An 11,957-nucleotide genomic window follows, 5' to 3' on the forward strand; every position below is an offset into this window, starting at 1 on the left:
GGAGCCTCCAGTACACTATGAGGGGCGGACAGGAACGGAATGGGAGGACGTGTGGCTCCAAGCAAGGGAAATGCGGCACCTGGCAGGAGCAGCGATGTCCAACAAAACCTTTCCGGAACTTTACACTGCATATGAGCCCTAATCCTTTATATGTTATTCTACCTTTTATTTTAAAGGCCGATTCGTTATGGAATTATGGATTCTATTTGCGTATTTCACATACAATCGTTTTCCAAACTTTTATAGCTAATGCTGAACCTTAGGCCAATGACAAGCCTGCATTTAACCATTGATTAAGTGCCCCATCAATACTTTGATTCCGCTTAAACAGGCGAATAGGCCTACAGGTTCAATTGTGCGAGCCAGCCATTCAATTATTATTGATTTATTATAGTATAATACTTTTTTATTTATTTAGGCCATATCCATAATAATTCCAAAAAAAAGTTAGGTTATACATAAATGGATCATAATTGAATTTACACGGATGAAAATTCATCCATTCTTTCGCCCAATAATTATTAATGCAAGGAAGGATGCCTCTTTACATTTTCAAGAAAGAATGAGAACTGAGACACTGAGTCGTCAAAGACAGTATAAAATATTTATTTGCAGAAGATGTATAAATATATAATTCACGGTTGAATGATAAAATAAATATATAGGCCTACTATATATGGGCCTACTGTATAAATTAACTGGATAAACTAATAAATTAAACATAAATTATCCCAAAAATTGTATTAAATTAAATAGATTATTATTAACAACTTTTGCATTTGAAAATGCTTCATTTCAAATGTAGACAATGCAAAACGGATACAATACGAGTCCGATGCGTATTTACAAACTCATTGAATCAATGAAGGCATGTACAACAAGATGGCACCAGGAAGTCCCACAGGCGGTGAAACCAGGCGCACTTTTTTCTGCGTTTAACGCAAATTCAACAAAATATGTATCTTCACATTTACACCAGGCATACTGTGGAATACAAATGTTTATAAATGTTATATAAAAATAATGTAACTAACATTTCAATGCTACCATGCTAAAGGGAGGCTCGTTCTCGACATCGGTGAAGGAGGATTTCATGTGCAGTTTGCGGGGGTCCTCGGGGGTCCAGACCTTGGCCGTCCTGATGATGTTCTGGTCCCGTAGGTGCTTCTCGTCTGTCCAGGACAGAGAGTGTCCGGCCAGGGGGGGCAGCCCGTAGTCCGGATCGCTCGGGGACGGAGACCCTGAAGAGAAGGAAACTGTTAACATTCGTTTGGATGCTGCGTGTGTGTGTGTGTGTGTGTGTGTGTGTGTGTGTGTGTGTGTGTGTGTGTGTGTGTGTGTGTGTGTGTGTGTGTGTGTGTGGTTGGTTGTGTTTATGTGCGTGGGTGCGTGCGATTGTGTACTTGTGTTTGTGTATATGTGCGTGCGTGTGGCCGTATCTGTGCGCGCGCGCGCGCGTGTGTGTGTGTGCGTGTGTGTTTGTTTGTGTGTGTAAGTGCGCGTGTTCCGGAGGGGGAGGGGCGGTTGATCTTACTTGTGCCTCTGTGACAGATGATGACTTTCTTTGGCTGAACGTGCGCATCGCTGTTGGGGTTTCTGATGGGCATGTCCGACTGGACCAGCTCGGCCAGGAAGTTGATGTAGCCGATGGCCAGCCGCAGGGTGTCCACCTTGGACAGGCGCTTCTCGTAGGGCAGCGTGGGGATGTGTGAGCGGAGCCCCTCGAACGCGTCGTTGATGGACTGCATGCGCCGTCGCTCCCTCACGTTGGCCGCTTGTCTCAGGTGCTGCATCTCCACGTCGGACCTCATCCGCCTCCTCCTCTTTGACATTGGCCCACCGTGATACGGGGACAGGTCTGCTATGCTGTCGGTGCATCCGTAAGACAGCGTGGAGGACGATGAGGAGAAGGAGAGGTCTCCCATGTCGTAGTCCCCGTCGTAAGGCGCTCCTCGGCTGTCTTCGTAATAGTCTTGGAAATGACTGTTGAGGAATTCAACATCGTCCTCCAATAGATCGTCCGCCTCCAGGTGTCCGTCTTTAGAAGAATGATCGGTGAAGAAATCTTCATCGTCAAAATAAGGGGAGGAAGCGAAGGTGTCCAGCGTGGAGAAGGGGTCCAGGACGCTTTCCATCTCAGAGCTGCTCCTCCTGCGGTTTGCTGTCCACACTGTGTCTACTGTCCCCGCTCGGTCCTTGTTCCCGTGTCTGCTGTCCCCGCTCGGTCCTTGTTTCCCTGTGTCTGCTGTCCCCGCTCAGTCCTCGTTTCCCTGTGTCTGCTGTCCCCGCTATGTCCTTGTTCCCCTGTGACTGCGGTCCCCGCTATGTCCTTGTTCCCCTGTGACTGCTTGGTGTCCCGCTCGGTCCTTGTTCCCCTGTGTGTTCACCAACCGGCACGCGAGGGGACTTTATAGGAACAACTCAAGTCGCGTGCCTTTCACCAGGAGCGCCGACCAATCACATGTCAGTGCGCTCACCTCGAGGTAATCCCCCCGCTCCCGCTTAGTGGGGGGGCGCAGACAGACTTCATTACCACGGGGCCTGACAATTACAAGACACAAACAAGTGCTACACATTCAGCTTTATGAGGACCAAACCCAGCCTTTAACAGCCCATCACGGCACAACAGCACATAACAGGTGTTTAGAAGAAAATAAGATGCAATGATACCCTCAATGGGAAATTATGTTTATGAATAAGCATATAAATTAAAAATAGAAGAATTGGAAGATGAGTGAAAAGTAGATGAAAAATTAGAAGAATAACAACACTATTAATAACTATGCATTTCCTGCAGATAATGCGGCGAGTGCTTGAGTGCAAAGTGAGGTCGAAAATATGTTTTAGTAAAGCCACATATAGGCCTGGCCTAGTTTAAGGCGTAAATAAATGTTAAATGGCTTAAATCAGGTGAAGGGTAAAACAAAAAGCTAATGTGATGAAGAATGAATACATTCGAGATCAAATATAGAATAGCTGAGCTGTTCTGATAGAGAAAGAGAGAGAGAGAGAGAGAGAGAGAGAGAGAGAGAGAGAGAGAGAGAGAGAGAGAGAGAGAGAGAGAGAGAGAGAGAGAGAGAGAGAGAGAGAGAGAGAGAGAGAGAGAGAGAGAGAGTGTGTGTGGTAGAAACTAGGAAAAGTATATTTTTGACCTTATTCCTTCACATCAAGTTCATCGAAATACGCAAAAAATATTATGAGGCCTATACCGTTGGCCTCCAGCTTTCATATTAAATATCGTTTGTTTAGATAGAGTGACGTGAAAAAGATTGTCAGGCATTGTTATTGGCATTTAGCTTCTACCGGAAGTAAACCGCATATGTAGCAAGCACCTAGCCTCTAACCAGATAAACGGGGTCCCCACAGACAAGCACCCGATAAATATCAAACATATGTCTAATCGATTCATAATTGTAGCACCAGTGTAAAAATAAATAACGTTATGCCTTGACATTGTGTTTCTAGGTTAAATATTGACGTTGCTGTGCTCCGGGACTCCGCAGTATTTAGCTTTTGTGACAGCCAACCTGGGCGAGAGCGTCATCTTCTAGAACGTCCTCCCCTCGAGCCTCAACGTCAATGAGACCAACTGGTAATATACGAAGCGGGTAGGAAATGTAACTGTTAAACTGTGATTCTGAAAAAGTATCACAATTATTTACATATAATGGTTCACGGTTAATGGTTATAAAAACTGAGCAAGTTATGATGTCTGAAGTAGTTGGAAGTGTCAGATAGTGGGATTCCATTGTAAAAAAAAAAAAATTAAAAGTAGAATATCGTAAAAAGTTATATATTTGGATGGATTCCAAGCTAATTTGAACAATTTAAAATTAGAGTCTCTAGGTGAAACATTGTGGAAGGAGTTGGGTCCCAAAGTCTGTAGAACCAGAAAGAATTAAACTTAAGAAGAACAACAGTTGACCGATGCATGCAGCACTCACCTAATAATTGTCATGCATTGTTTGTCAAAAGCAGTCCCTTTAACCGTGTTATTCGGTGTAGGCCTAAACTGCTTTAGCCTATACAAAATGTGAGGTGCATTTCTCTGGTCATTTATTCAGTTCATAAGTGGATCCCGCCCTACCACCAGGTCCGAGCGCACTTGTGACAGCCAGTACTCTTACAGGGAGAACTGGTCGACGGATAAAAGCACAGTGGTGGCCCAGGGCCCTACGTCTATCTGACACCATTACGCGACAAATTAACGCTCCCGGTACCTGAAATGCAAACGAGGCAACCAACTGGTCGAGGGTCTGTAAGTAAACATCTATTGACTCTGAATGACTATTCATTGAGTGAATGAAGGGGCTCACTTTGTATAGATAGCTGCAGCACGGGGCAGGCCGTGGGAAGGACACCACTTGCGCCCCTCACGCCTTTATGTGCAACACGTCGTGTTATAAATGAGGGCTTCTGCTACTGCCACCGCTGTTCGGCTGACACAGCCCAGCGGGCCTGCCCTCCCACAGGATATGTGATGTAGCGAAACACTCTTCAGTAACAGTAATATGTGGAGTTAATGTTGTTCCACTGTAGGAGCCCTAAACAATTTCATTGTATTGTTAGGGGGAATAGAAATATGTTAACAGGAGAATTCTTATTTTTTTTTTAAATAGAGAATGCATCCATTTAATATCAGTGGAAATGTTAGATGTAAACAATTTATTTTACACAATCCAATTTAGCATTTGATGACTTCCTTCTATCTATATTTAGTGGGGAAAAAAAAATTGCGTCCGTGTCGTGTGTTTCCAACTGCTGCTGCTACCTGGGCGCTCTGTGGCTGAATGGCTCCTCATTCACTCACTCCACGATAAAGATCGGCCCGTGACCACTTTATGTTAAATTCAAAATGCAGACGTGAGACATTGTTGCCTGTTGCCCTCCAGGCCAACAAGCTGCAGAGCGAGGGGCTGCTTGGGAATGGAGACACTCGGTCCCCGTGACGCGCGGAGCGCAGCGGCCTCTGAATGGACGGATCGGTCACGGAGCGTTGGAGGAAATAAAATTGCAATAGACTCGGGCAATATAGTCGAACTTGTTGATGAATAAATTGGCTGATGTTGTTGAAGGATCGCTGAGGAAATCCAATAATATTATACTACACTACACTGATGCAGAAAGAAAGTGAATGCAGAGTCTGAGTGTAGGCTATTGCATTGGAGATAATCCCCCCCACAGTAATCCCCATGATCTGTGATTACTGAGGATTATCGGACAGGATAACTAAAAGACAAATTAAACGGATTTACTTTATATCCTTGTTAACTACTTAAAACGCCCAAAATCCGACGATATGCTCTGCGGTGATTTAACATTTGGCAACATTAGTCTCCACCTTCTCCATGGAGGAGATAGCCTGTAGGCCTACTATTATATGTATATAGGCTATGTTTATGTATGTACGTTATTACGGAGACCACCGTTTGATTTCCTACGCCTTCATTGAAGTGAACAAGTTTGCGTTGTAGGATAATTATTTGAATACAAATATCCGAATACCTTTCAAAAACCTTCAACTTTAAAATGACAATCAGACTGTCTGATAATCGATTGATTCATGTTTAAATTATGTTATAAGCAAGGATGCAATGCAATGAATGAACAAATAAAACGGGTTTGCTTTTCCCTCCTGAGAGCTGAGCTCCCAGTATGGGTGAGTTTGACATCACTGCACCCAGCAGGGAGCCTGGGAATCAGAGCACATGTCCGCTGGACTGCAGGGCCCGCTCCCACACAACCACCAACGCGCTATGCGTCATGTTATGGACATCATCACATAGAAACATACAGCATGAAACAGAGAGTGAGTCTTTATTGCGTTTGTCCAAAAGGATCGTTACCGAGCTGATGTTGAGCAATGAGCGCCGTATGGGGTCCAGTGTTTTCTGTTGGAGCAGTAGATATGAGTGGGAAAGCAGCACACTGAGGGACCACTCTACACGTCCGGTTCATCAACTCAACCCACACGCTGGGTTGGACTGGATCAACCTTTTAATTCGATCTGTTAAAAGGTGAGGGTTTTAATCCACCATGAGTATAACATGGTCGGTGCCCCTTAAACATAATGTCCTTTTTTTTATTATTATTACCCAAATTAGCGCCCTAATCCTCGGGAGGAGGGAAGGAGGAGGCCGTCCTTGTGTGTAAACTCTCAGGTTAAATGAAGAGCTGATGTGCCTGGGGCTGTGTGGCTTTAGGGGGGATTGGAGAGATTAGGATGTTGCGTCCTGCGGGGAAACCACGCAGTCTACCCTATAATCCACACGGTCAACTCAAACGCAGACACACACATTTGTAACTTCTGGGTTTAATAATCCGAATTGTGATATGAGATTAGCCCGAGGCTACTTAGAAATCCAAAATTTGTGACATGTGATGTAACATGCTTATAATGGGCCACTATTAGCCTAATAGGCCCATGTTTAAGCTTAGCAGACAAACAACCTTCACTTGCTAAATATATATATAATGGTCAGAAATAAAACCACAGACCGTGATGAACTACAGGCACATTTGCCCTTAATAATTCGACGCCATCTCATGGACAAAAGTAAGATTACAGTCAAGTATATTGATTACATACAAAAGTATTGTAACAAGAAATAACGATGCGATAAGAAAACTGTCCAGTGTTAACAGACAACAGGCCTACACTTTATAAAACAGACAGTACAGTTCAAACAGAAAAAAGGCCTACACTTTATAAAACAGACAGTACTGTCCAAATAGACAACAGGCTTACACTTAATAAAACAGACAGTACACAGTATATAAAGACAACAGGCCTACACTTAATTAAACAGACAGTACCGTCCAAACAGACAACTACACTTAATAAAACAGGCAGTACACAGTACAGACAGACAACAGACCTAAACTTTATAAACAGACAGTACACAGTATAAAGAGACAACAGGCCTACACTTAATTAAACAGACAGTACACAGTATAAAGAGACAACATGTCTACACTTATTTAAACAGACAGTACACAGTACAAACAGACAACAGGCCTACACTTTATAAACAGACAGTGCACATTACAAACAGACAATTCAATTTCAAACGTTCAGTATAGAGCAGACAGTATAGTGAACAACTAAAATTCATCAAATGCATCTCAAGCAGCAGTGTATATTGTTACGTATTTTAAGAACCTGAGCTACCCACACATAGAGCCTAGGAAGCGGGACCAAACATATAAGCCGCAAATACTATACATAGCCACAAAGGGAGCATGACCTTACTGAAGGCTGCAACAGCTGCTCCATCCACAGGGGGCAGCACCACAGACAAGTGAGGAAGCCGAGGGAAATACGTCACACCGGCTCCTCCCACTCCTTCCGGTCCATGCGGACCCTACCATAACAGACGGAGCCAGCGAGGGCTCGCCAGTATCTCTCGGCAGCGATTATGGTGCGTTCCAGAGCCCACAAACCAGTGGGACGTGGGACTTATCCTACCTCCAACTAAGAAAAAGGCACTGGAATGCCTGTCGAAGTGGAACATCCCACCGTCGAAGTGGAACCTCCCACTATCGAACTGGGGGGTGATCGACCTACCCCCACTTCACCAAATTTAAGTCGGAGGATAATGGCGGCGCCCGTGCAGTCACAGTTCGTGCAAGGTAAAACTTCAACAAATGGGTTAAACTTTGCTTCTCTGCGTGTAGGGTTGTTTTAGACACTGCAATTTTAACACAACTTGTTTATTACATATTATGGAGTGAAATTATGTCGTTATTATCTGTTGCCATAAAGATAAATGGTAAAAGTATACCCAGTTACGTTATATAGGCCTAGCGATATGCAGCACTTTTATATATACGGCTCCAGAACCGTTAGTGAAGAGGTTTTAGTTAGAAGACCGCTATCGTCAACCAATGTTACCCAGTGCTGGACAATATGTTAATCAATGTGTTCGACTTATCAATGTGTTATTGTTAATATTGTAATATTTCCTCTAAGGAGACTGCGATTTCGGTAGCAGATAGGGATGGGCGTGAGGAATCGATTACTCGAGTAGGCTACTCCTCGTTACAAATGAACTCGGTTGGTGGACAGGCAAACTCGAGTTTGTATATAAACAAAGTTTTCTGAAGCAAATGTATCCATTTTCTGTGCGTCGTCGCTAACGCATGCCGTGGGCACAAAGAAAATGAAATGTATCAAATTTCTGTGTGGCGCGTGCCGTGCCGCTTAAAAAGTTAAGAGATGGCGGTTAAAGCAAAGCGCTGCGAAGAATTGAAATACTTTAAAGAAATAGGAGATCATGAGGTGAAATGTAAAATATGCCAAGCGAAATCGAGCTACCAGAGTACTACAAGTACTATGCGGCAACATATGCTCCTGAAACACAACGGTGAGTTCGGGAAAGCAGACCCGCAGCAACCAAGTGTGTCGGCTATTTTCACCAGTGCAAGATGCGTGTGTAATCCTGGCCGTGTATAGAAGGTCACAACGCTGACTACTTCCATAGTCCATTTAATGCTGTTTTATTTGCAGCTTTAAATTATTTGCAATGGTTAGGCTACTTGTTTTTTTTTTGTTTTTTTTAAACCCTTACAGGCCTTGGTTCGACGTGATTTAAATTGTGAGACGCATATTTATTTTTGTAAGGGAAATGTGTTTTGAACGTTTGCAAAAATAAATAATGAATACTCTAACTCTGACTTTTGATGGAGAATAAGCATTACATGTTTGGTTGGTAATATTGCCGTTCATCATTTAACGAGTACTTGATTGATCCTCGAGGAATTCCTTCGATCACTCGAGTTTGGAATTTACTACTCGTGCCCATCCCGAGACTAGCCTACTCATTTGTTGTGATTAGGCGGGTGTTCAAACGTTTGCGAATTAGATGTTGCTCTTTTGATGCATAGCCTACATTGTCATGCTGTTGCTCTTCTGTAGATTGTCATGCAACGTTATTTTAATGTTTCCATCAACTAAATTACGTATTGTCCTTCCAGGTAGGTCATGGAGCAGATCTAAATCATTTTCAGCAAAAGAATCATGAGAATAGCAAAGACAGTCACCACATCCTAGATTCCTGACAGAAACTGAGAGGGAGACAGGGACAGAGGACCATGGAGAGGAGAGTATGGAGGAAGAGTCCAGCAGCTCAAGTGCATCACAGATGCAATGCAATGATAACTTTACTCGAGAGCATACGCTCTTTCTTATTGATTTAATGAGGAGACACCTAGAGGCAAATGGGAGTGAACTCCCTCAGACCCTGGCAGAGCTTAATAGCAGGATAAAACATGGGAAAGGCTCAAAGAAACATATGTGGGGGGAAATGGCTGGTCAGCTGTCAGACCATTTTGGTCAGATATTTGATCCTGCACGGCTCAATAGAAAATGGAACACCCTTATAGATGGGTATAAAAAAATTAAGGATAATAACAGGAGCGCAGGGAGGGGAACAATTCTCTTCAAATTCTATAATGAAATGGATGCTCTTTTGGGGGCAAACCATGATGTCGAGTTCCCAGTTATTGGAACTTCAGAGGGCATCCAGATTCGCAGGCCTGATCTGGTCAATGACGGTGGGCAGTTACTTGCAGCCAGCCCATCTCCACAGGGTAGCATAGCTAGCACAGTGAGCCCAGCACCGAGCACAGTGAGCCCAGAACCGAGCAGTGAGCACACCTAGCAGCAATGTGACCTTGTGGAATTACTCAAGAGTGTCAGAGTCTGCCAATGGAAGGAGGCACAGTGAATTATTAATTCAAATGAAACAGGCTCAGACCTCCTTTGAAGTTCTAATGAGAGAATATCTTAACAAGTCTCAAAGTGTTGGGTTAGGGTTAGGGTAGTGAACCAAGGTAGTAGTGAGTAGTAATTTCTCTTGATAATTTAAACTAGCCATAGCCTACTATACCACTTGTTTGACACATGTTCAGTGCCTATACCACTTTTTGGACAGCTTGTGTTAAAAAAAATGTTATAATTAAATGTATTGTCATAGCCTACTATACCATTTGTGCCAACAATTTTTTGGACATGCCTGTTAAAAAATGTCAGTTATTAATTTCCAGGGCTTATGTATCATGATTTTTCATAACTGTATTCAAATAAAGGTTTTTTTTACTCTCAAACTGTTTGTGATGTTTCCTTTGGATTTAAAAGCAAGTATGAAATGTATGACACTTATCTCAAAAACAAAGCAGAACAAAGGTTAAGCAGAAATGACACAAAACAGATATGCCCATTGCAAGAACATGGTTTATTACTCAATGTCAGATGTTTTCATCTTCTTGACGCGGACAACCACCTGGATGCTCTTCACAGATGTCTGCAGGACCTGTGCACAGATTATGGAGCATATACGCAGACACAATGAGCATGACTACTAAATACAGTCTGGTGTTCTGGAGATCTCTAACTCTCCTCCATTTGTACTTTAGTCTACCGAATACCTGCTCTACAACTACTCGGCCTCTGCTTATCTTAGAGTTGTTCAGTTGGTCCTGCATGGTGAGGGCTCCGTTGTCCCTCTTCGGGGTCAAGATGAAAGGGTAAGCTTGCCCTATATAGGCACTATCCCCGAGCAACATGAACCACCCCATCTTGTCGTTCCAGTTTTCAAAAAAAGTGGATTTTCGTAGAATTCTTGCATCATGCACCTTGCCAGGTGCACCCACAAATATGTCACGAAACCTCCCAGTCTCATCCACAATCCCTTGCAGAACAACAGAGTAATGTTTTTTTCTGTTTAAGTAGTCCCCCCCCTCTGGTGTGTGGTCTTTGTATCTTTATGTGGCAGCCATCAATGGCCCCAATAATTCCTTGTATTCCACACTTTGTGTTGAAAGCAGCAGAGGAGGCTGTCTTCTCACAAATGGTGGGCCAGCTGACAAAAGAGGGCACCATGTTGTAAAAAGCTGAGAGCACTTCAACAATACATCTATGGGCTGATGATTGTGACATGTTAAATTTGTCTGACATTTCAAGAAAACTATTCTGATTGGCCAAATACCACAAAAAAGTGCAAGCTTTTGTCTCAGAGGAATGGAAGAAGGGCCTCCTGTGTGCTCTTCATTTAGGCCCAGCTGCTTCAGTAGGTAAGTTATGTAATCAAACTGGGAGTGGTTAATGCGAAGATGTCTGTAAAATGTGTGTTCATCCATTTGAAATAGTATTTCCCATTCGGTACCAGTCTTGAGAATTTGCCGTGGTATAACACATTGGCCAAGTATTGATATTCTGAAAAGGAGAACATAAAGTGAATTAGTTCCTAAATTATGGACAGATTTAAAAAAAATTGAATGCCACATCAAAATACAAATACCAAACACCAGAGGGGGGGGACTACTTAACAGGAAGAATAACAACTCTGTTGTTGTAATATTGATTGACATTACATCAGGACAAATGTTGTTGTATAAACATGCAATTTGTTTACTGTCATACAGTTTTGTGCCGTTTAATAGGGGAAGGGGTGTAAGAAGACAACACGTAGCCTAGCCAAATGGATAGACATATATTTTTCTTTAGACGTTTTTTACTTTTTCAAAAAAAAATTGCAATGAGGAAGGCTACAGTGCATAATTACCTCATCCGTCGTTTGGCCTCTTCCATATCGTTTGTGTATGTAAGTACACTTAATTGCTGACAGTCAAAATCCCTCTTCAAAAACAAAGCGAGTATCAGCTTTTCGCGGCGGTCGTCCATGTTTTCTGTTTACATCCTACTTCAAAGCCTGGAACGCTGTGAAGTAGGAGCTAGTACAGTTCAGGTAGGACCTCCCACTGGTTTGGGTGGGCTCTGGAACGCACCATTAGACAAGGGTTAATGTTTATGATCAGCTAGGAGACGCTCAGCACGTGCAAGACCAACACATTCTCACTCCGAATGCGTCGATTTTTGACGAACGGTCGGTGACTTTGGCTTCGGCCACACCATAACGCCCCTAAAGGTACGGCCACACCAACCGCGTTGCTCGCGT

General features: G+C 43.2%; 1 protein-coding gene and 1 long non-coding RNA gene across 2 annotated transcripts; one reads left to right on the forward strand and one right to left on the reverse strand.

Moving 5' to 3' along the window:
• Positions 1-586: 586 nt before the first annotated feature.
• Positions 587-2,599, reverse strand: ptf1a (pancreas associated transcription factor 1a). The gene is made up of 2 exons (XM_030362956.1): positions 1,535-2,599; positions 587-1,241 (listed from the first exon to the last, which is right to left on the reverse strand). The coding sequence occupies exons 1-2, from the start codon at positions 2,133-2,135 to the stop codon at positions 1,030-1,032; spliced, it is 813 nt and encodes a 270-aa protein (XP_030218816.1). The 5' UTR covers positions 2,136-2,599; the 3' UTR covers positions 587-1,029.
• Positions 2,600-7,349: 4,750 nt separating this feature from the next.
• LOC115549657 (uncharacterized) lies at positions 7,350-10,107 on the forward strand. The gene is made up of 2 exons (XR_003977803.1): positions 7,350-7,632; positions 8,977-10,107. It is a non-coding gene; the product is annotated as an uncharacterized LOC115549657 (long non-coding RNA).
• Positions 10,108-11,957: the final 1,850 nt, after the last annotated feature.

The sequence above is a fragment of the Gadus morhua genome, chromosome 8 (genome assembly GCF_902167405.1).
Source record: "Gadus morhua chromosome 8, gadMor3.0, whole genome shotgun sequence".
Classification (NCBI taxonomy): Eukaryota; Metazoa; Chordata; class Actinopteri; order Gadiformes; family Gadidae; genus Gadus; species Gadus morhua.

Bases quoted from the DNA above. Each gene is read 5' to 3' on its own strand.
- ptf1a (XM_030362956.1), bottom strand. From the start codon at position 2,135: ATGGAAAGCGTCCTGGACCCCTTCTCCACGCTGGACACCTTCGCTTCC. The intron at 1,242-1,534 runs GTAAGATCAACC...CCTTCTCTTCAG, and splicing joins CATCTGTCACAGAGGCACAA to GGTCTCCGTCCCCGAGCGAT.